We start from the raw sequence: 25,344 nt of genomic DNA, 5'->3' as shown, positions 1-25,344 counted from the left end.
TTCTTATATATATTTAGATAGATATTGGTTAGTAGATAAGGTAGTTCTTGTGCACTGGGAGCTTATGCCTGGTTCTCCCGCTTTCAGACATGGTCTGTTGTGCCGGGAGGCAATCCCAGTAAGCAACGGGCACGACTGCTGCATCTGTTGCCTAGTGGAATTACTCATCACCCAGAAGTGGAGGTTCTGTCTGGCACAGAAATTCAGAGCCAGAAAAAACAAAGAGAGAAAACTTCGTCTCCTCATGACGGAGAGCTCTCTATGCCCAACTTCTGACCCAGGCCCAGGGGACCCCCAGTCCGCCAGTCTCCCAGCAATTCTATTGCCTCCTCTCTGTCTGAGCCACACTCCTCCAGGGCATCTAAGAGGAAGACGCAAGACCCATCTCATAAGTCCTCCAAGGACCATGGCTGAGGCTCACCAGGTAAAAAGCTGAGGTCGTTGTTGTCTTCAGCCACTTCACCACCATCTGCTCTCCAGTCACGTACCCACGAGGTTTCTGGTTCCTCAGGGCACCACTAAACCAAAAGACAGAAAAGCCTTGGGCCCGGAGAAATCATTGGTACCATTAGCATACCGAGGTGGCAAGAAGAGCTCTTCCTTTGCTTCCTCGGAACCGAAGAAGCCCATTCGGGCTCCAACCACACTTCTCTCGGAGTGCCTGAGACCCATGGTACTGTCAGCGGCCTCTGCCACCATCACCTCAGTGCAGATTACAGGCTTGGTACCGACAGCATGCTTGGTGCTGCAGGACTTCCATTTTCCCCAAAACCTGGCTGCATCTGAGATGCCTGATTCTCTGTTGCTTGGCTCCTATGTTCTTTCGGTGCCGAGGACATCGAGATTGTCTGACGTTCGCCCGATACTGTCCGTTTCACCTCAGATTTCTTCAGGCACTCCACCATTCCAGAGTGGGTTTGAGGATGAGGATTCTGATGAAGACCTTGCCTTGGTGTCCCAAATATCAGTTCAGGGCTCTCTCCTCGCTTTTGTAGAGGCCCCTTTCCAGAGGTCTCTGAGCCTATAACCACTTGTGGCACAAGATTGCAAGCACCATCTTTCTGGTATGAGCACCCCTGGGTGCCTTCTATGCCTTATGCACCACCTCCTTGGCCACATTGGGACCCTTGGGCAGCCTATCGTCAACAATATTCCAAGACATCAAGCACCACCCGTTGCAGAGAGGCAACCTGCATCGCCTGCTCCCTCTAGGAGACCTGATCCTCAAGAAGAAGCCTTTGAGGAGCAGGAAGCTAGAGCCGATGATGAAGTCTCTCCTATGGCCAATTTCTCCTCTTCATGTCCAGATGAAGCGCTCATTCGTCGTCCTCCTTCCTTGGCGGATAATTTTAAGCAGTTCCAGGATCTGGTCAAGAGAATTGCTGACTCCTTGCAATTAACTCGAGGAAGTTAAAGAACCTCATCATACGCTGCTTGTTCTCCTTCGTTCGTCCTCATCTGCCCACATAGCTTTGCCTGTCAACAAAGCCCTTCTGTATCAGGTGCTCCTTTTCAGCCTGTCATCTGCCCCAACTTCTGAGGTTATAGATCTCTTCAAGTTGGGCCTGCAATTGAATGTTCAAAAATCCATTTTGACCACTGTGCAAAACTGAGAATTCATAAAAAGAACAGGAGTACTTGTGGCACCTTAGAGACTAACAAATTTGTTAGTCTCTAAGGTGCCACAAGTACTCCTGTTCTTTTTGCGGATACAGACTAACACGGCTGCTACTCTGAAACCTGAGAATTCATAGGAGCTTATCTTGATTCAGTAGCAGCAAGAGCCTGCATTCCTCTGGATAGGTTTGTGGCCCTTTCCAAAAAAGCCAGTACAGTTCAACTAAGCCCCCATACTGATCAAGCCCCCGACAGGAACTGTTTTCAGTTGTTAGGGCACATGGCAGCCAGTACAGTAACTCCCCACTTAATGTCCTCTCGCTTAACGTTGTTTCGAACTTACGTCCCTGCTCAGTTACAGAATATGCTCCGTTTAAAGTTGTGCAATGCTTCGCTATAACGTCGTTTGGCTGCCAGCTTTGTCCACAGCCGGCAGCCCCCCATCAACTCCCCTACGCGTCCCCGTCCCCCCGCAGCGCCTCCCGCCCACCGGCAGACCCCGCGGATCAGCGCCCTCCTCCTCCTCCCCCCGCCTCCTGCCCGCAGCAATCAGCTGGCTTGTGGCGTTCAGGAGGCAGGGGAGAGAGGGGGAGCCTGCGCCCCGTGTCCTCGCTCCTCCCCCCTTTCTCCTGAATGCTGCAAGCCAGCTGATTGCCGTGGGCAGGAGGCAAGGGAGGGAGGGGGGAGGAGCGAGGATGTGGTGTGCGGAGTAAAGGGGGAGATGGGGGGGAAGAAGAGGCGGTTAAGGGTGGGGGCTTGGGCGAAGAGGTGGCGTGGGCGGGCCGAGGGTTGAGCCCCCCGTCCCTGGTGCTTCCACAGTAGGGGAAGCTGCTGCTGCGCAACGTGCTTCTCCTAGCCTACAGCACCTTCAGCCTCCTTGCCTGCCTCATTGTCTGCAGTGCCAGTGGGCTGTGCCTGTGTGGGGTAAGGCGGGGACACCTCCCAACTATAGTACTATACTGAATGGCAAAAAAAAAATTCCCTGGAACCTAACTGCCCCATTTACATTCATTCTTATGGGGAAATTGGACTCACCTAACATCGTTTCACTTAAAGTCGCATTTTTAAGAAACATAACTACAACGTTAAGTGAGGAGTTACTGTATCTTTGTCAGAGACCATGCAAAATTCCGAATGCATTGCCATCGGGTGGCTGAGGACTGTTTATTCACCAAACTGACACAGTTTAAACCTGCATCTTTCCATGCCCACCTCCATAAAACAATCCCTCAACTTTGGTGGAAAGACCATCACAACATGTGTGCAGAAGTCCAATTTGCACATTCTCCCTTAGCAGTTGTCATAAAGACGGACACCTCTTTGCTGTGGTGGGGAGCACATCTAGATCCAGGCCAAGTAGACGTCGCAAGTCAACACGTCAACATCCTGGAACTCAGAGTGGTTAGATACTCCTGTCTCCAGGTTTTGCCACTAATCAGGCAATCACATAATCACCGCAAGGATGCAGGATTTGTTTGGACTACATATCACGCATATTTTATATCGTCAAGGAGGCACAAGATCCCACTGCATCAAGGCTGTCAAGCTTTGGAATTGGTGCATACACAACCAGGTCTTCATCGCAGACCAAGGATTCAGCATGTGAGCCCGGATGTATTCAGCAGACACTTCTTCCAAGACAACAAGTGGGAAATAGGCTACAGCATATTATATCACATATTCTGTCAGTGGGGCACCTCTCAGATAAATTTTTTTCGCCACAGTTTTGTGCTCAGTTTTGCTCAAGAGGCAAACTGGGTCACAGATCTCTGGAGGTATTTTTCACCTTCATTGATTGTTGAATCTCTTGTACGCATTCTCACCAATTCCGCTAGTTCTCCTCAAAGTTAAAAAAAAAAAAAAAGACAAAACCAGAGTCACCTTAATAGGTCCGACCTGTCCCAGACGAACACGTTTTCCTTGCCTGATACAGCTGGCCATTTGATCTCCGATCACTCTCCATGCTGTTCCTCATCTCCTGTCCCAGGAAGGCAGGATGATCCTTTACCCCAATCTTGCAGTTCTTCATCTCAAAGCGTGGTTGGCCGATGGTTCATGGGACTAGCGACAACCTGCTCAGAGGAAGTAAAAAGAATTCTATAACACAGCAGAAAACAGTCTACCTGCTACACATACTTTCAAAAATGAACAAGATTTCTTTCTTGGTGTGACCATAGACATATTCCACCAATGACCTCATCGCTGCCAGATTTATTGGACTACATCCTAACACTAAAAAGTTTGGGACTATCGCTGAGCTCCATTAGAGCCCATCTGATGGCCATCATGGCTTTCCACTCTCCAGTACAGGGTTATTCCATTTTTCCCCATCCCATGACAGCGAGGTTCATCCGGGGACTAGGAAATCTCTATCTGCCAGTCAAACACCCTACTCCTGTTTGGGACCTCCACCTGGTTCTTAAATGCCTCGCAAGACCACTGTTAGAACTGATGGCTACCTGCTCACAGCTCCATTTATCAAGGAAAGCAGTATTCCTGAAAGCCATCACCTCAGCGCAACGGGTTTGGGAAATAGGGGTCCTTATGGCATCCCCCCCTTCACAGTATTTTTTAAGGACAAGGTCATGCTGTGACTTCATCCAAAATTTTTACCTAAAGTTTCTTCCAAGTTCCATATTAACCAATCCATTCACCTGCCAGTTTTCCACCCTGAATCTCACCTAGATAATCAAGAAGCATTGTTGCACACCCTTGATGTCAGGCCTTCTGTCTGGTTAGGACTAAATCCTTCAGAAAGACCCTCAAATTGTTTGTCTCACTTGCAGATAGATCAAAACAGTCTGCAGTTTGTAGTCAAAGACTTTCTAAGTAGCTATCTGGCTGCAGTAATTCTTGCTACAAATCTTGTAATCATAGAATCATAATATCAGGGTTGGAAGGGACCTCAGGAGGTCATCTAGTCCAAACCCCTGTTCAAAGCAGGACCAATTCCCAACTAAATCATCCCAGCCAAGGCTTTGTCAAGCCTGACCTTAAAAACCTCTAAGGAACACTTTGAACATAGGTACTCACTCAAGGTCCATTTCCATCTCTGCAGCATTCCTCAAAAACGTGTCCATTATTGAAATATGTAATGCTGCTACTTGGGTGTCTATACGTATATTTGCCGAACACTACACAGTAACTTACAACTCTGCTTCTAATACTGTTTGGCTCAGCTATACTTTCTTCTGTGCTAAATTTGACTCTGAAGCCCCCCGCCCAATACTGCCTTAGAGGGAACTGCTTGGTAGTCACCTAGAGTGGAGCACCCGTAAGGACACTATTGGAAGAAGAAAAAATGATTATTCTCAGTGTGCAGTAACTGAGGTTCTTCAAGATTTGTATCCCTACAAGTGCTCCAGTACCAGCCCTCCTTCCCCTCTACTTTAGAGTTCTCTGCTGTGGAGCTTGGTGGTAGAGAAGGAACTGAGGGCAGTTCACCCACCCAGTGCTATATAACAATGGCACGGGGCTGAGTAGCACACATGTGCAGGCCAAACAGACACTGCTATGAGAAATCTCTGATCAAAGGCACAGGGGGCGCTAGTGCACCTCCAGTGGACCACCATAGGGGGACACGCCTCGAAGAACCACAGTTACTATATAGGTTGAGTAGCCATTTCTAAAGTATCCTTAACTTGAGCTGAAGAGAGAGACTTTTTTTTTTTTTTTTGTAGAATAACACTATTAAAAACCAATAACTTTATGTATAACTTCTTGAGAAAGTGTCTGGTAATAGGTTTCAGAGCAGTAGCCGTGTTAGTCTGTATCAGCAAAAACGACGACAATCAGTGTCTAAAATTACATTCTAAAGTATTTTTTTCTGTGAAATCAAAATTTCCACTCATCTGCAAATATATTTGACTCTGTATCCTTAAAGTTTCTAAACTTGGGAAAAACAGAATTAACTGAAAATATTTTTTAAAATAAAATTGGAGGAGCTGAGGTGGCAGTTTTGTAAACACTTGTTAAAAAAAAAGCAAAACTCTGGTTGGTGTCCTCATCAAGGACATGTTTACACTGAAAAATCTTGAAGAACTGTGCTAAAACTTGCAACGTTCACATCCTTGGCTTACTTGAGGAATCTGTAAGGGTAAAAGTATGTAATTTTATTTTGTTACATTATGTTTATCATTTTGATTTCCCCTCCTTCAGATTCCCAACATTTGAGATTCTCAAACAGGGATTCTTTATCTGACTTCATCTAGTATCCACGTGGCTATCGTAACTTATACATTATCTGTTCATTGAGAAAAGTTAGTTGGAGCAGACTTGGAAAAGATTAAAAGGATTCAAATTTTTTCAGATATCTGAAAACTTATGCAATTTCAGAGCTTGAAACATTAGGGTGTTTTTACAAACTGAAATTTTATTTCTTGTAGTTTTCCCAGCTAAACTTTACCTTGGTAAAGGCTTTTAAAACTAATCATTTTCCAATTACAATGATGCAGAAGCTTTTTGACTTCTCAATTAATATGTATGGGATGGATTGATTTAAGTCAATGCAATTTAAATCACCCAGTTTAATCAGAATTCGAACCAGTAAGCTGAAAACCTTTATTTAAATAATCTATACTAATTGTGTTCTGCATTTGTACTTTTTAGTTATTTTCCTAAAGAAAAGTTGATTTTTATTAGTTGTTAGCTATTAAAACTTGTGAGGTAACTCCCGTCTCTTCATGTGTTAGTATAACAATGCCTGCATCTGTAATTTTCACTCCATGCATCTGAAGAAGCGGGTTTTTTACCCATGAAAGCTTATGCCCAAATAAATCTGTTAGTCTTTAAGGTGCCACCGGACTCCTTGTTGTTTTTGTGGATACAGACTAACACGGCTCCCCCCGATATTAAAACATGTTGATTTTCAGTTAACCATAGCCTTTGCACTAACGCCTTGTCTACACTGCCACTTTACAGCGGTGAAACTTTCTCACTCAGGGGTGTGAAAAAACACCACCCTGAGCGATGCAAGTTTCAGCGCTGTAAAGTGGCAGTGTAGACAGTACACCAGCACTGGGAGCTACTCCCCTCGTGGAGGTGTTTTTTTTACAGTGCCGGGAGCAGCGCGACTACACAGCCGCGTTAAAGCACTGCCATGGCTTCTGGGAGCTTCTGGTCCCTGGCCCTGCTCCCCGGCTGGAGCACTGGAGCGGAGCTCAAGGGCTGGTGGGCCGGCAGTTCGCCCACCCGGCTTAGCCGTGACTTCCACAGTTCTGTGGTTTTACTTTCTTCAAAAAGTGGCAGCAAACATGTACTGCTTAATATTATTTTTATGTTTATTTTAAATGATTTTTAAAAGTTTGGAGTTGTCAATTTCAAATTTAATTTTAAACAGGTTTATTTTTAAAATATAAACTCATTTTTTTTTATTTGTTTGTCCACCCTGCTATCGAAGTTAATGTTGCAATTGAATTGGATCCGAATTTAATTTGGAATTTGGATAAATTTGGTTTTAATATCTGAAGTTAATATTCTATAAAAACAGCCAGTTATGCCTAAAGTACTTGAGCCTAATATTTTAATATAATATTACTGTTTTTCTTGCTGAAATAATTGTTTTAAATCAAAAACGTCTAACAACCTAAAATTTAAATCATTACAGCTTTTGATATTTACCTCCATTAGGTGCCTGCATTATTGCATACTGGAGGTATGGCTCGTGGCTGGGTGCCATCCGTTGCCCAATCTGCAGACAAACGGTAACACTTTGTATCATCAAAGACCCAATAGTTCTGATTCCAAATATAGGCCTGGAAACACGCACTCTCATGCTTACCTCTAAAAATAAGTAAGGGATGGCAGAGAGGGAAAGTATGAATGGTAAGCCTCTATAAAGGGAAGGGGAGGGATATAGGCAGGCAAGTGAGGGACAGAAGAACTGGTGGTGGGGAGTGTGGAGGGAGAATGTGAGTGGGACAAGAGTCTTAGTGGGGAAGTGAGAGGGAGACCAGGAGGAAGAGGAAGAAAGAGACAGACTAGCTATAAGGGGAACGGAGGAGAGACAGACAGGATAGCAGTAAGGTGGGGGGAAGTGAAAGTATGATTTTAAATGGTTAGGGTTATATTGCATACTTAATGTTAGGCATATAAAGTGTTTAAAAGTTCAGGGCCTTTCATTATTATAGACATGATGCTGTGGTATTTTTTAACATCCTGAGTTTGAGATGGCTGCACTACTCACGAGCTACGAGTGAGTTGTATGGGTCATCCCAAACCAGTGCCAGTAAAATCTTTACAGCATTTCACTATGTATTCTGTTTAGGGTGCATACTTTTCACAAAAATTGTCAGAAATATTTTAGAGAAGTTTTAAAGTATTATTTTGAGTATTTGTTGTATTCCTTCATCTGTAAAGCCAAAATGCCTCCATTACCATGAGTCCAATTACTTACCTTATTAGTGTTTCAGTGCTTCCCAAATACTCAGATATTTATCCTCACCCCGTGTTTGGGAAGTGATGAGATCCTCACTTCACATGTGGGGAGCTAAAGCACAGACAGGCTTGCTGAAGGTCACATAGGAGGTCTGTGGCAGGGCAGGAATTGAATCCCCAAGTTTCCTGAGTACGAGGCCAGCCAGGACTGGAAGATTTTAACAGATTTGTTTTAAAAAACCTCTAACAGTGCCCTAAAAATGATTTCCCATTTGACTGTTTTAAGATACAGTATCGTGAGCCCTTCCAGGGCTAGTAGCAAGTATTACGTTACATCAGAAAACCTGGGAATCTCCTTATCATAGAGCAGCCCCACCTAGAGTGCCCGCCCCCCATGCAAGCCCTGACATGTGTGCCCTGCCTCAGTTTCCCCTCTCAGATAACCAAATAACTTCACTTCTCAGGCTCTTCTCTCCCAATAACACCCCTCCTTGGGATTGATTTATTATTAAACCATGTGCAAAATAAAATCCATTCATTATTCTCAGTGCAAATAATCATTACGATCACCCGACATCTCATCTCATGATGCCCCATGTACAACACCACGGCACCTTCAGCCATATCCGGACACTGTCCTGTTTTGTCTCTGGACAGCCACTCCAGCCCTGCCCTTCCCAGTGGGAACCCTCACAGCCTGACTGCTGAGAGATGGTTTTTACCAGGAGAGCATCCCTCACTCCTGCTGGCCATCTCACACTTCCTGTGGGTCCAGCTCTCCGCCCCTGGAGATGAAAGTAGATAAGCTCCTCTGGTGCTCTCCTGCCATCAGCCCTCTCTGGCCCTTGGCTATGGCTTTCTGGCTTAGAGGCAACTCCTTCTGCTGTTCCCTGGCCTTCAGGCCCCTCTAGCCCTGGCTCTGACTTGGGGTCACCAGCCAGCTAACCCCTCTTGCTGCTCTTCTGCCTTCAGCCTTCTCCCAGAACCATAATCAGTCTCCTGGCTGTGGCCCTTCATCTCAGGAAGGTCAGACGGCCAGTCTTCCCAGGTCTCCACCCTTTCAGCCTCCTGGCACTGGCTAACCCCTCTACTTGGCTCCCTGATAATTCCTCCCTTGTTCCAGGGAGGGCTGCAGAGAGCTCTCTCACCAGATCTTTCTTCCCCAGGCATCCTCTTTTATAGCTCAAAGGGCCAGTATTATCTTGTACACTCCTCTTTCCAATGGACTAAAGCACCCATATCTAGCCATGGAAAGTGACGAGCTATTTCATCTTAAGCAGGGGTCTGAAACTCACAGCCTGCGGGCCATTTGTGGTCGGCAAACCTCCCCAATGTGGCCCGTGGGGCTCCAGCAGTTTTGGGGCTGGGTCTCTCCCGTGGCCCCACCTGCCACCTCCCGGTGCTCCCCCCCCCCACCCCAAGCGATTTAAAATGGCCTGGGGACCCGGCAGTGCAGCAGAGCAGCACATGGAGGCCCCCTGTCCCGTCCAGCCTTGGAGCCCCAGGTAAGCGCCGCACACACCCCCGACCCCCTCCCAGAGCCTACAGCCCCCCTCCTACCTCCAAACTTCCTCCCAGAGCCTGCGCACCCCCTTCCCCCACACTCCCTCCCACCCCCAAACTCCCTCCCAGAGCCTGCACCCCCTTCCCCCATACCCCTTCCCATCCCCAAACTCCCTCCCAGAGCCTGCACCCCCACCCCTTCCCCACATACCTCCTCCAACCCCCAAACTCCCTCCCAGAGCCTGCACCCCCATCCCCTACCCCATAAGAACATAAGAATGGCCATACTGGGTCAGACCAAAGGTTCATTCAGCCCAGTATCCTATCTTACCGACAGTGGCCAATGCCAGGTACCCCAGAGGGACTCAACCACATCATCCACACAATCAAGGGCTCATTCACCTGCACGTCTACTAATATGATATATGCCATCATGTGCCAGCAGTGCCCCTCTGCCGTGTACATTGGCCAAACCGGACTGTCCCTACAAAAAAGAATAAATGGACACAGATCGGACATCAGGAATGGCAACGTACAAAAGCCAGTAGGAGAGCACTTCAATCTTCCTGGACATTCTATAACAGATTTAAAAGTAGCCATACTTGAACTAAAAACCTTCAGAAACAGACTTCAAAGAGAAACAGCAGAACTAAAATTCATTTGCAAATTTAACACCATTAATCTGGGCTTGAATAGGGACTGGGAGTGGCTGGCTCATTACAAAAGCAGCTTTGCCTCTCCTGGAATTGACACCTCCTCATCTATTATTGGGAGTGGACTACATCCACCCTGATTGAATTGGCCCTGTAAACCCTGGTTCTCCACTTGTGAGGTAACTCCCTGCTCTCCATGTGTCAGTATATAATGCCTGCATCTGTAATTTTCACTCCATGCATCTGAAGAAGTGGGCTTTTTACCCACGAAAGCTTATGCCCAAATAAATCTGTTAGTCTTTAAGGTGCCACTGGACTCCTTATTGTTTTCCTAACAACCTGTTTGCTTTTTTGACTGCCGCTGCAAAATGCATTTGTGTCTTCAGAGAACTATCCACAATGACTCCAAGATCTTTTTCCTGATTAGTTGTAGCTAAATTAGCCCCCATCATATTGTGTATATATAGTTGGGGTTATTTTTTCCAATGTATATTACTTTACATTTATCCACATTAAATTTCATTTGCCATTTTGTTGCCCAGTCACTTAGTTTTGTGAGATCTTTTTGAAGTTCTTCAGTCTGCTTTGGTCTTAACTATCTTGAGCAGTTTAGTATCATCTGCAAACTTTGCCACCTCACTGTTTACCCCTTTCTCCAGATCATTTATGAGTAAGTTGAATAGGATTGGTCCTAGGACTGACCCTTGGTGAACACCACTAGTTACCCCCTCCATTCTGAAAATTTACCATTTATTCCTACCCTTTGTTCCCTGTCTTTTAACCAGTTCTCAAACCAGACCTCCTCCCCCACCCAAACTCCCTCCCAGAGCCTTAGGCAGGTGCGGGGTGGAGTTTTGGAAGGGCAGAGTTTTGGGGGCTGGGTTCTGGGTGGCATGAGTGATATTATTGGCCCACTGGGAGGATTTGAGGACTGGCACTGGCCCTAAGGTAAATTGAGTTTCACCTCTGAAAATGGGACTTGAGTTCCTAAGTCACTTATGCAATTTTGAAAACTTTACCCTTGATCTACTTCAAAGACTGGATTCTTGTACTTTGTCCTTAGTGAATATTCTTGAAAATAGCTTTGTATATATCCTTTTTATAATATCTTAAAATGTTAATTCTTTAAGACTTGGGAGCTGTATCTAAGTAAATACAGTGCAAGTATTAAACCCTCGTTGTTTTTAGGTTAATATTTAGAAACAAGGCCACATATATCTAAAGTTGTACCAAGTTTGGTCTACAGTAATGAATTGTACTTAAAGAATGAGGTTTTAGCACTGAATTACTATTGTTTCATTTATGAATTTACAATTTCATATGCGTAAGAACTGTCAGGCATGAAGGGACTTCTTGCTGTTGTGCACAGGTAACATTGTTTTTACCGCTCTTTGGTGAAGATCAGCAGGATGCAGCACAAGTGCTTCAAGATGTTAACGATTACAACCGGAGATTCTCAGGACAGCCCAGATCTGTAAGTAAGATTTGGGGGCGGGGGGGAGGATCAATAAACTAGCGAAAGACTAACCCTGTTTTATAACGTGTGATTTTTCTTGTAGATGTTTATTTTCTGTTCATAATTGACGGGAACTGCACAGGTTTTGTTTAGTAAATACAAGTCCCTGCAGCTTAAGCGTAAAAACATTTATTTTTAACTACTCCTTTAACCTTGCATTTCTGTTGTAATGACTGATTAAAGCCCTGATTCAGAAGAGCATCCTTTATTCAGGAAGGGTGGTTAAACCTGTACTTAAACGCTTTCCTGATTCAGGGCCTAAATTATTCATAATTAACAAGTAAAGAAATATGTGGCTTGTAAAGAAAAATATTTCCCTTTTTGCTCCCAGAACTGATCAGGAGAATTTAGCGTTGCTTTTTTCTGTGTTGATATAGCTCCCTTTCTTTTGTAAATGTATTCTGAGTTCTTTGCTCCCTCGATTTCCTAATGATTTTTGTTTGCCTTCTCTATTTTGTTCTCTAAACTTTTCTCTCTGAGAGTGTTATTTCTATAACTGAATGTCATAATTCCAGTTGTAAGAACTTTAGAATGTACACCTTGCAAGCTACTGTTGTCACATTTGCTAGGCACAGTTTGTAAACGCAGATCCTGATCCTACAAATGAGATGTGTCCAGGCAGATCCCAATGATTTCAGTGGGGTCCTTCCTGCACATATCTCATTTTTTTCTTACTAGGGACCCTACCCCAAAGAGTTTACAATCTAAATAGATGACCCTGACAATATGAGAGAAAGGAAGTATTATCCCCATTTTACAGGTACAGAGACTGAAAGCCTGGTCCAAAGGCCATTGAAATTAAGAGACTCCCATTAACTTCAGTGGGCTTTGGGTTGGGCCCTCAGCGACTTGCCCAAGGTCACACAGGAAGTCCGTGGCGGACCCAGGAGTTGAACCTAGACATCCTGCCTGTGGATGTTGAACACAGGCCATTGCCTTAATCACAAGACTACCCTTACTCTCTAAAGTATTTTTTTAAGCTCAGTCCATGTCTCCGTTTAGTCTTCTGTTCTGTGGCACTGTCTGTTTTGGGAAAGGAGCCATTATTGAAACAGTGCTAACATTCAAAAATGGCTCCCACTGAACCATGGCTAATTAGTGTGGATGAAGCCACAGAATAAAAAATAAAGGAGGAGCCATGGCTGGGTTTATTTTGTTTTGTAATCGTAAAGCTTGAACAGTCCCTTGAAAAGCCACATTTAGCCACAGCTGGGATATTGCATTATTCTTTGTCAGAGGAAATGTCATCTGTTGCAACTTGATGATGGTGTCTCATAGGAATTCCCAGCTTTCTTCCATATTCTTCGATTTTCCGTACTTTCTCCCACTGCACCCTACTCACTCGATTAATATTTTGCTTTCCTGAAATCTGTTTTTGTTGATTTACCTTTTCTTAAATATAGACCGCTGCATTCTGTGAACCTTCTCCTTGTTATAATGAGTTCAAGTCCCTTTCTTTATTGTACGGAACTAATCTAACTTGTGAGCATTGAGTCCAAACTTCTCTACTATTGTTATTTCCTCAGTCAGTTACTACTTATCTGTAAGAAATGGATCCAGAATAGTTGCTCCACTGTTTGCTACTTGGTGAATCATAAGTTGTCTTCTGTGTCAATTAAGAACCTCTTTGATGCTAGTTTTGCTGTGTTTCTTACCCAATAGGTGTCTTGGCAGTTAAAATCTTTCATGAATTCGTTATACTGTGGTTTCAAGTACCAGGTCTATAAACTTTGTCTTGTGACCTAATGGATTCTAAAACTGGTGAATGTGATAGTATCAATGTTGTGCTTTTAAAAAAAAAAAAAGAAAAAGAAAAGAAATCCCATTTAGGAAGTATTTATGTTGGCATTTTGTATGATGTTGCAAAAGATTAATTATTTCTGTTTTGTTTGTTCGTAGATTATGGAAAGAATTATGGATTTACCCACTTTACTGCGGCATGCTTTCAGGGAGATGTTTACTGTAGGGGGCCTTTTCTGGATGTTCCGTATCAGAATATTCCTCTGCCTGCTAGGAGCTCTGCTCTATCTGGCTTCACCTCTGGATTTTCTTCCTGAAGCCCTCTTCGGAATTCTGGGATTTTTAGATGATTTCTTTGTCATCTTTCTGTTGCTAATATACATCTCTATCATGTACCGAGAAGTGATAACGCAGAGACTGAATAGATGAGTGGAAACAATCATGACACAGATGTTTGTGTGGAAAGCTGAACAAAGGGACCCATGACACAGTATGACGTAGTAAAGCACCTATATAAACTTTCAGTTTTTGCAATTAAATAGCTTGTAGTCAATTATTTTATGCAAATGTGAGGGGTTAAAATGTGGTGATGCTTAACTGGAATCTTTAATTTGTGTGTTACATACGCTTAAATATTGAAGAGGTTAGATTTATGATGTAATAAATTACCTACATCTGCTTACACCCAATGAGCAATTGTATGTAATGCAAGATAATGCTAGTTATAAAACACCTCTTCGTGTGTAGTTTGTGAAAGGGAAGTTCTATTTAAGTGATGTCAGGACTTCAAACAAAAAAGAATTCAGATTAGCTTGACGCATTAAGACACTTCAATATTTAGTTTATCAAATTGCTTAATTCTCACTGTGGTGGGTCAAAGTATTTTTAAATAACAATCGTTTTTCATATCCGTCTATGCAAGAAGAAACCCCCAAAGACAGCATTACAGTTGACATAATGAATTTGACTGCTGGACACAATTCATATTGCACAAATAGAGGAAAAAACACTTCAGTATTGCTTTAACTGCACTATGTATAATGATATGTATTTCCAATGATTTTACTTTTCAGTTTTGGGGAAAAAAGGCTTTCTATTAGGGTCAAGATGAAGAAACCAGGAATAGTCAACACTTTGGTGACCGGCACTGAGTAATATTTTTTTACATAGGTTTTGTGTACATTAGCAGTATTTGAATGTCGGGTAAGTTGCACTGTTGTAAGCCCTACTTTATATACCCGTGCAACACATTTAAATGGGGGGTTTGCATCAGGGCAGCTACATCAAAGTAATTTACCACTGCAAAAAAAACCTTAGGTTTTTAGTAGCAATTTGTTTAAAAGTGGGAATCCAAAGTGTATGTCATAACTGGATAATTTTTACACTTAACATTTTACCTGACTATGGATGGTAATTAAAGTATTTAGATAAAACCAGTAACTATTCTTTCTCACAGGTTTGTACCAATAAGTTTAAAACAAAACAAAACAGTATCATGGGGCCATAGAAATCTGCTAGAAAATTAAAAATCGGTAAGATTTTTTTTTTTTACCCCAAATGTTTGGAATTTGTGGCTATTTTTAACACCAGATATCACAAGCTACAAGGTGAATGATTTGAAAATATTTTCATTTTATGAAATCAGTGCTGCTAGAAAACTCAAAATCCTCAAGCCATTCTGTGGGAATTCAGTACTGTCTAACTGGAGGAAAGAAATATTTTTGAAGCAAAATAGCAAACATTCTAACTTTCTGAATACTTGAAAATAAAATTAATAGAATAAGCGATCCTTCGTATGTTTACATAATGTGGGTGGGACATATTTTGAAATGGCCTCCATTAATATAGTCTCCATTTTCTGATCATGCAAATATATGTGCATACAGTTTTGAGTGCTTATACATGTGTAGGAAGAGGATGGGATTTTTTCATTGAATGCTTTTGGTTAATGGGTTTTGCAGAGTCTGTCAGTTTTGTGGTGTTGTATCAGTGCTTAAAGTGCACATCACTGGTTTTGCCTTTATAAATATAAGATGGGGTGGTGGTTGTTGTTTTCTTAAATTTGCCCTTGAATATCCAAAGTCATGTTATGATTTAACTGGATTGTTGAACCTTTCTTCGGACATATTTTTTATTTGAGATGGGTGAAAAGAGAAAATGGAGGTGATAAAAACAAAAAAATTAAAAAAGAAAAAGACATGGTAATAAGTGTATGCTACTGGCTTTGGCTGCCTTTAGTGTTTTTTAGCACCTCATCTTTTCCCTTCATTTTGTCATCACTAATATACGATGACAACTTGCTGGCTACCTCAGTTAAATGTCAACATGCCGATACTACAGTATGTGAATCTTGCTTGATATTCAAGGAACTTAAATCCTGCCTGTTATATGCACATTTAAGATGACAAAGCAAGATATTATGGAGAGTCAGGGGCACAGATCTGCACATTGTTGCTGTTGGCAAAGCTCTCCAAGAGGTCCCACCTGCTCCTTTTAGCTGGTGGCAATATTGAAAAGATGATTGTAGGACTGATAAAGTTATCCTCGTACATCGTTTGGGGCTTGGCCATCATGAGTCCTGTGGTCACAAATAACTTCCTCTTTATTTCCCAAGAGAACTGTACAGATTAGTCATTTGGGTAAGGGGAATCCTTTCCTAACCTTGCTATCCCATTTCTTTGTTTCTCCCACAGATGTCTTCACATTTTTACCCGTGCCACTCTTTACAGCTGGAATGCCCTCCCTCCTCTGATCCACAAGACACTCCCTGAATCTCCTCATTCAAAGCCCTCCTTAGACCCACTTCTGCCATGATGCCTATGCAAAATTAGCCAACTAAGGAGTCTGTTCATAAACACTCCCTTTAGTATGTGAGCTCATGCACAAGCTGTCACTGAGTAAGTGCATAATCTTACTGATGTTACTCTGTTTCCTCCCCTGCCCCTTCCTTTCCGTCTTGCCAGGCCATGCCTAATTTTAAGCTCTCTGGGGCCAAGGATCCTGTCATCTTTCTGAGTGGGAGGCACTCAGCTCACCTTTGGGTGCCAATAGAAATAATATAGGCTTCAGCAAAGCACTTAAGGATGTGTGTGTAAGTGCTTGGCTGAATTGGGGCTGCCTATCCTACCTGTAAAAACTAGGCCAGTTGATGATATGCTAAACCCATCATGTGTTTGTAGTATGGACATTTTAAGTATGTAGTTTGACTGACAGTTTTCAGCGCTCTGTATGGTTAAGAAGGCGAGTGCTGTGCTCAGCTCGGTTATACAGGAGCAGAGGATGCAGCCAGTATGCTGAATTTGCTCATTTACTTTGCATCCATGCATCCCTGCATAGATAGCTTCCTTGTCAAGGAGAAAATTCTTCACCAAACCACTGATTATCAGTATTTATGGAAAGAATGACTGGATCACGCTGCCCTTATTTCAGCTGATTCTGTTGTTGTGTGGCAATGTGTGTATATAGAAGCATATGTATTTTTCATGCACTCAACGCTGTGGTATCTGAGCACCTGTATGGATGCTTCTGTAATTCTTCACAGTAAATGTAAATTGCACTTACAAAGCAATGCTCAACAATCCTCCTCCTTTGAATAGATGCAGACCTGTGTTCCACTTAGGTGTGTGCATGCCCAGTGCACAGGAACCAGAGACTTTTGCCTAGCAGTCCCGGTAGAGGGGTGGCTCCTCCTCTGGCGATATAAGGTGGTGTCAATCTTAACCCCCTCAGTTCCTTCTCACTGCCAGTTGCTGGAGTCTTTGCTCCACTCCCTCTGTCTCCCTGTCCCTTTGGGTGTTGGCTGGTCTACTATCAGATCGGGCAACACAATCCAGTTCTTCTCCATGCCCTGTTCACACCTCTCTTTCCCCGTCCCTCCTCAGGGACCTGTCTCACAAGACACTGCTCACCAAGTTGGTCAGCTCTCTCTTGAAGTTGGGAGCGGTGGAGAAAGTTCCACAAGAACACTGAGGCGACAGCTTTGACTCCTGGTACTTCCTGATTCCTAAATCCCAGGGCAGGATGAGACCCTTTCTTGACCTTTGTGGCCTCAACAAATTCATCAAGTACATGAGATTCCGCATTGTCACTCTATCAGCAATCCTCCCCACGCTATCTCAGAATGACTGGTTTGCTGCTCTGGACCTTCAGGGCGCTTACTTTCAGGTGGTGGTTCTGCTGGGCCACAGGAAGTTTCTGCATTTTGTGGTAGGAGAACACCACTTTCAGTATATGGTTCTCCCATTCGGCCTCTCTTCTGCCCACTGATCTTCACCAAATGCATGGCGATGGTCTTGGCATATTTCAGGAAGAAGGGAATCCACATTTTCCTGTACCTCAACTGGTTGCTGAAGGGTGTCTCTGGAGAGGAGGGTCTCTACCACATGGACACAGTGTTGCGTTTGCTCGACCATCTGCGACTCATTTTAAATACTGCAAAGTCAACCTTGTCTCCCACTCTTGAAAATCAAATCCATTGGGGCCCTGTTAGATTTCATGAGGTCCAGGGCGTTCCCGACGACCGATGGCTTCGAGGCAGCTCCACAGATGTTCCTCAGTCTACAATCTCAGCCCTCCATGACAGTCCGTGTGTGTCTGAGCCTGTTGAGCCACATGTCCACTTGCACGCAGGTGGTCCACTTCGCCAGGTTGCGCCTTCTCCCTCTTCTAATGTGGTTCAGAACAGCATACCGCCTTGAATTCTCTGGACAGGGTGGTTCACCTTTCTTCACCAGTCCTAGATGCCTTGTGCTAATGGGAGTCCCCACACAGTGTGTGCCAAGGAATCCCCTTCGCTCAGCCCTCTCGGACCAAGTCAGTGGTTACTGACACTTCCCTTCTGGGTTGGAGGGCACATCTGGACTTGTTGAGGGTGCAGAGCCTGTGGTTGGAACAGGAAGCCTCACTCTATATCAATGAGTTGGAACTTCAGGCCATCCACAGTGCATGTCATGCCTTCCAAGACTGCATCCAGACAGTCAGTGTTTCACATACTCACCGGCAATACCACCACAGTGTACTCTGTGAACAAGCAAGGAGGAGCACATTCTAGGTTACTCTTCTTGGAGGTGATCAACCTATGTTAATTTTGCATCAAAGACGACATCACCCCCGTAGCAGTCCATTTACTGGGTATGCAAAATCGTCTCATGGACCAGCTCAGCAGAGTTTTCTCCCAGAGCCACAAGTGGTCCCTGAAGGGGAGTGTTCTCTGGGTCATCTTTGCAACATGGGGCATCCCTGCAATTAACCTGTTTGCAATGAGGGAGAACAGGAAATGTCAACTATTCTGCTCTTGAGAGGGCCTTAGCCTGAGATCCCTCTCCAGCACCTTCCACTGCACCTGGCAGTTGACTCTTCTGTATTCCGGTCATTCCACGAGTCATCCTCAAGCTCAAAGTGGATCGAGCCAAGTGCATCCTCGTTGCTCCTGCGAGACACTGCTGGTTCTCAGATCTCCTTGCTCTGTCAATTCAACCTCCCATTTCACTTCCTCTCCATCCCGACCTGCCCATGCAGAACCACAGCCCAACCTTCCATCCTGCAATCAGTTCCCCGCACCTCACCGCATGGCTGCTGCATGGCTGAATGGCAAGGAAGAATGGTGCTCAGAGGCTGTCCAACAAGTCGTACTCAGCAGTCAGAAGTTCTCCACTAGGACGATCTGCTTAGCAAAATGGAAGAGGTTCGATCTGGTCCATGGCCCACGGGACCCAACCAACAGAGGCTTCCATCCAGGACATCTTGGAGTTACCTGCAACATCTTCAGAAATCAGGCCTTGTGCTCAGTTCACTGAGAGCGCATTTGGCAGCGATATCAGGTTCCATCCCCTGATTCGAGGGAAGGTCATTTTTCCCACTGCCACGGTGATGAGATTTCTGAAGGGGAATCTCTCCTTACATCCTCCAGTCTGAGAACCGGTTCCCTGGTGGGACCTGAACTCGGTTGTGACAGCTCTGATGGGCCCTCCGTTTGAGCCCCTTGTGTCCTGTCTGCTGCCTCTCCTGTCTCAGAAAACAGCGTGCTTGATAGTCATCACTTCAGCAAGAAGGATGTGCGAGTTGCAGGCCCTAATGGCTGAGCTGTCTTACGCTCAGTTCTCCAAAGACGAGGTAACGCTGTGACCACACACACAGTTTTTATTCAAGGGGGTGTCTCTGGTTTATCTAAATCAGGCAGTGTATTTACCTGCTCTCTTCCCTGGAAGAACACTGCATCCACACTCTGGCTGTCTGGCGATATCTAGCCTTTTTCTAGACAGGACTAAACCGTTGCATGCTTCACCTCGCCTGTTCAGGTCATGTGGGCTGCATGAAGGGGCAGTTGTCTCTGCAAAGACCATCTCTAGACGGGCAATACCCCGTGTCAAGACTGCGTAGGAGAGAGCTTTGGTTACACACACACATACACACCCAGCGGATACGGGCTCACTCCATGAGAGTGCAAGTGACTTCGGAAGTGTTCCTCAGGGACATTTCCATACTGGATATTTGCAGGGCTGCCACTTGGTCATCCATACCTACGTTTAGGGACCACTATGCTATTATCGCCTCTTCCAGAGCGGATGCAGGCCTTGGAAAGATGGTCCTGCAGTCCCTATTGCAATAGACTCTGAGCCCCACCTCCGGATTGGGGTACTGCTTGCGAGTCACCGAAGTGGAATATACACGGCTGCATCTACTCGAAGAAGAAACGGTTACTGACTGTAACTGTGGTTCCTCGACATGTGATGCAGACATGTATTCCACAGCCCACCCTCCCTCAGCATCACAGTCTCCTCTCAGGGGCTTCCAGAGCAAAGGAACTGAGGGGGTCAAGGTGCCACCACCTCATATAGCCAGGGGAGGGGCCACCGCCATGAACCACAAGTACTGCCCCTCTACAGGCAATGATAGACAAGTCTCTGATTCCGGTGCACCGGGCACGCACCCCTAGTGGAATATATGTCTGCATCTCAATTTGAAGAGACACCATTACAGGTTTGTTTGTTTTTTTTCCCAGAACCACCACCAGTAGCCCATCAGTAGAGGGGAGTCTTTCTGTGAAGGACACCAGCATGAACAGAGCCCTCATCCCCAAAGAAAGGGATGCACTGTTAACATTATTCACAGCGATTTTTCTCCCAAAAAGTCCTGGGCCCACGTAGTCTAGATAAAAATGTGAAAGACCGACAGCAGCAAAGCGCCAATGGAAAAAATGACAAGCTCTGAAAGATTTTCATAGCTTTCCAATCAGCCATGAACATTAACAAGGGAACAGCCAAAACAGTATGTCCTAGCTCCCATAAAATATCCTGCAGCATCCCCAGGCCTCACAATGACCCTTATCACAAGGACTGTATGGAATTGTCTGTTACTGAGTTGGTTGTGACTTGCGGGATTGATGTCATTGGTAACAAGGGACGGGGCTAGAAGTTGGGATAAGATTATTGCCAAAGGTCTCCCAACAGCTGTTGGTGGCTAGGGTCTGCATGCTGCACTAGATAAAGCCTCTAAAGCAAAAACAATTCTAAGCTGTCTGTTTTTTACTGATAATAAATCACTGTTAAAACAAGAGACTCCTTGCTGATTTTTTTACTGGTTTTGTGGGTTGGACTCTGTTCTGTTCTCTCCCCTCAAGCTTGGTTACAGACACTTTTCTTTAAAAATACAGTTTTCCAGAGTTGTTCTTACTGAGTGTTAGCTCCTTAGGGCAAGACAGCTGGAGCTCGCTCTTATGGGTGGTTTTGTTGTTGTTTTTTAACGTTGGAGGGCAGTAGCAATAGGGTGAAATGTGGACCAGGTCACCCTCACTGAGTATAAACACTGCCTTCTGCATGTTCCAGCCAGTTCCTTCAGTCACACAGGAAGCAAAGCTCCCAGAATAAGCCAATACAGATGGTCAATTCCCCCCCTCTCGCCCCCCCCCCAAAAATGCCCAAAGTAAAATAGGAAAAAGATGTTAGCACTACACACCTTAAAAGAAGAAAATCCCCAAACTTAGCAGGCAGGCAGGTGACTGAGAATCCTGTTGAGTGACTCAGACAAGTTGAAGAAGGTACTGTCATAGTTTTTGTAGGGAGTCAAGCAGAGGAGACCCCATGGGTGTGATTGTACCACACTGCAGCCCATTTCCACTTGGACTTGTAAGTCATGCTGAGATTTGAGGAGGACATAAACCACCTGCTGAGAGATACCAGGCCTATGACTGCACCCTGTCAGGAGCTCCTGGGCTGGGACAGAGTCAGGTGCCCTGGTTACAGCACCCATCCAGGAGGCGGGAGATAGCCCAGTGGATTTGAACCTATGTGATGTTCTGAGGTGGGACTCTGTCTTTCCTGTTGAAGCTGTGTGGATGCCCACCGGCAAACGTTTAGCCACCTAAGGAACTTTAAGAGTAGAAACATAGGCACCGAGGGGCTTTAAGCACCTCCAGTGTTAGGTGGCAGTTGGGGTTTTGAGGATCTATATTTTGGGTGCAGGCATCCTGATTCCTGTGTGAATCTAACCCATAGTTTACAAGAGCAGACATCGAGGGAGTGAAAAAGAGGCAGTTCTTCCCAGAGCTTTGTAGATCAGCATGAAGAGCGTGAACTTGACAGAAGGAGGCAGGAGGCCGCTGGAGGGATTTGAGCAGTGGTCTGATGGACAGATCCATCGTCCCCTTTTATCAAGGCTAATGAGTTACAAATTTGGTCCTGCCAAAATGCACTTGACTAATACTGACTAATGCAACCATTGTTTCATTCTGTCACTTGGCATATGAACCAATTAGCCAGTGAAGCTCATTGCCACAAGATATTACTGAGGCCAAGAGCTCAGCAGGATTCGGAAAAGGACTGAATATTTACATGGAGAACAAAAAATAATCGGAGTATAATAGTAGGTGGTAAAATGGAATGAGGTTGTGTATAGGAATAAATCCTCAAGCTTCAGGTATAAGCCAACCTCTGGCTATTGGGGGAGTGGAAAGAAACTTCCCCTGAAGCCGATTCTCTCTTAGCTGCTACTCCAGGGTTTTTTACACCTTCCTCCAAAGCAACCAGTGCTGGCTACTGTCGGAGACGTAATACTGGGCGAATGGGCCTGGTCTGATCCAGTCTCTAATGTCCTATATTTCTAATCCATGTTAATATTATGCACCAGTCAATATTGCTGACTTGCTTCCCTCTCCCCAGCATTTTTAATAGATAGCTAAACTGAAAAAAAACCCACCACTAACTTTTTCAGGGCATCTTACTGATTATTTACAATGTTCCATTTTATTACAAAATCTCAATGTTTGTCCCTTGTTTTCCAAGAAGAGGATTTGTTTCTCATGATTAACAGATGCTTAATTGGTGGGAGGAAAGAGAGTAGCAAGTGCTAATATGAAGCCAATTGCTCATTGCTGGCAGGTGACTAATGAGGAGCAGTGGGTATATCAGGTGTTACTAATCGTTTGGCTAGAATATGTGGTGCAGAAAGCTGTTCAGCTTCACACTGACATATGTTGTGCTTCATATTCAAAATCTTATCTTCCCCCCTCCCCCCTTCTGGAAATTTACTTGCTCCATTTGCAATAGACGGCGCTAGGAGGGGCTTCCATTTCAACTTGTACATTGTCACATTTTATACTGGAAAGTAACAACCCCTTATTGCAAGCCCACTTGAGTAAACTGCTTTTGGCTGCCGAAGTAGCGTACCCCAAGGATATGTTCCTAGATGTGGTCGTTCAAAATCGTGCCTCCGGCTTGGGCCCACGAAATTAGGACACTTGGTCAAAATCTGTTGCATTTGTTCCCCGAGTCATATAGAAAATTTGTGAGATTTTAATGTAGATTTACTCCAAATACATATGAAAAACACCCAATAAACTCTTTAGCAAAGTCTCAGAGGGGTAGCCGTGTTAGTCTGTATCAGCAAAAAGAACAGGAGTACTTGTGGCACCTTAGAGACTAACAAACGTATTTAGGCATAAGCTTTCGTGGGCTAAAACTCAAATCAATTTGTTAGTCTCTACGGTGCCACAAGTACTCCTCGTTCTTTTAGCAAAGTATGTGTCACCAATGAGCTGCTTTAAATCAAGTGGATGGTTATATTTTATATAACTTTTTTTTTTTAAACATTCTCCTCAACCAACCTGAAATCTTTCAGTTCCCTGCTTTGATGTTTTCTCCAGGGATCTTCCTATTCTGCTCTTTCCCTCACCCCTTCCCGGCCTGAGGACAATGCTGAGGACCAAAAGAAAAATGAATAAAAATCACAAGTTTGATAGGATAATTGAAGGTTTACATCTTTTTGAAATTTGCACCCTGATTTCAAGGGAATGTCTTTTCCAGTCAATCCAATTGTCCTGTATAAATACATGAGCCGGAAGTGCCTGTAAAGAGAATCTGCGGTTGCCAGCTAAATGATCAAGTCCCGGAGTTGTTAACCCCCTGATGGTAGTTCCTATGCACAGCAAACTGGAAAAACCCTTCAGTGGCTTTGTTCCTCTCCTTCCCCTGGTCCTGTATCCCACAGGGATGGGGGCAAACAGTGCTTTGGTGTAGGGTATTGGCTTCCTTGAAGCTAGTGTCTTTTGGTTTGATAATTGTTTATATAGATCAGTGAGAATACCGGGCGTGGAATTCAAGTGGCACAGCCTGATGCACTGGGCTACAAAAGCCATGGTTATATTCACACCAGATTATATTCACATCATAGTCTATTTACATGAAGCTGGAGCCACACCTGGAGAAGCTGGGCTGGTCAGGGTCACCAGGAGTGCCAGCCACAAGCATCAGCTCAAAAACCCTGGGACTTTTAAAATCATCGCTGTTGGGTTCTTTTTCATTTGGCTCCTGGCTTTTTGAGCCTTTCAGGTTCATGTTCTCAAGCTTTCCTGCACGACCCCGAGGGCTAGGAACATCCTTTTAAAAAAATGAAATCTGAGATCCTTACATGAGACCAGGAGCCAGGGATTCAAAACCACCACCAAGTATCATGAGACCTGCAATAAAACCACCAGAGTTGGCAATACTCAGACCTGGACAATCCCAGTCAGATAGCCTTCGGATTCTGGCAACCCTGCTCTGGCCTGAAATCTCTCCGGATGACTCACTTCATCCTCCATACTCACAGGAAGCAAGTGAGTCAATAATAATGACACTTTCCATGTCAGCAGCTAGAAGGGCACACACACAAAGTGAGTAACCTCCTGGGTTTATTTCTGTACCCCATGTCCTGCCTGACCTCATGCTCCCCTGCTGTTTAACTCCTGCTCCTTTAGCGGGTGAGCAATGTGGGGTGTGGACGGTATCTCTCTTTTTGTACTGCAAGAACCTGATTTTCAAAAGAGCTCGGTCTTGGTCCTCAATAGGAGGTGCTGGATACTGAGCTATTCTAAAAACCTGGCACTTCTGCTTCTGAGTGCTGTACAAGCCATTTCTAATAGTAACAGGGGATGAGTTCCTGGAGCATGGGTCCCTCAATGGCTATTAGCCAACATGGTCAGAGATGCAACCCCATGCTCTGGTGTCCTTAAACGTCCGACAGACAGAAGCTGGGAATGGGTGACAGGGGATGGATCACTTGATGATTCCCTGTTCTGTTCATTCCCTTTGAAGCACCTAGCATTGGCCACTGTCGGAAGACAAGATACTGGGCTAGCTGGACCATTGGTCTGACCCCATAGGGCTGCTCTTATGAATATGAGGCAGAGGTGAGTAAGAGGGGAGCTGTGTTGGAACAAAGGGGCCAAAACTCAAATTAACACTTGTGACAGACCCAGACCAGTGGGGTACAGGAGTCTGGTAGAGGGCAAATATACTGGTCACTGGATGAGTAGTTTTCTGTTCCCTGAGTGACCAGAGAAGGGGCTGCACTAGAGTAATCAGGAACCTGCTAGAACCAGTTAAGGCAGGCAGGCTAATTAGGACACCTGGAGCCAATTAAGAAGAAGCTGCTAGAATCAATTAAGGCAGGCTAATCAGGGCACCT

The 25,344-nt window shown here is 44.7% G+C and overlaps 1 protein-coding gene across 7 annotated transcripts in view; it reads left to right on the top strand.

The window, feature by feature from the left end:
- The window catches only part of RNF170 (ring finger protein 170), a 55,326-nt gene extending 34,368 nt beyond the window's left edge, over window positions 1-20,958 (top strand). For 6 of the 7 annotated variants that reach the window (XM_034773116.1, XM_034773114.1, XM_034773117.1 and 3 more), the window contains 3 exons: window positions 7,246-7,319; window positions 11,518-11,622; window positions 13,564-20,958. In XM_034773116.1, coding sequence (XP_034629007.1) covers window positions 7,246-7,319; window positions 11,518-11,622; window positions 13,564-13,833 — 449 coding nt within the window. In that variant the 3' untranslated portion in view covers window positions 13,834-20,958. The remainder of the gene's footprint in view (window positions 1-7,245; window positions 7,320-11,517; window positions 11,623-13,563) is intronic. The other variant, XR_004646059.1, reaches the window with a different exon arrangement.
- Window positions 20,959-25,344: the final 4,386 nt, after the last annotated feature.

Source organism: Trachemys scripta, chromosome 6 (assembly GCF_013100865.1).
Source record: "Trachemys scripta elegans isolate TJP31775 chromosome 6, CAS_Tse_1.0, whole genome shotgun sequence".
Lineage (NCBI taxonomy): Eukaryota > Metazoa > Chordata > Testudines > Emydidae > Trachemys > Trachemys scripta.
The sequence above is the reverse complement of the archived record's forward strand: the minus strand, read 5'-3'. Positions and strand labels throughout refer to the sequence as shown.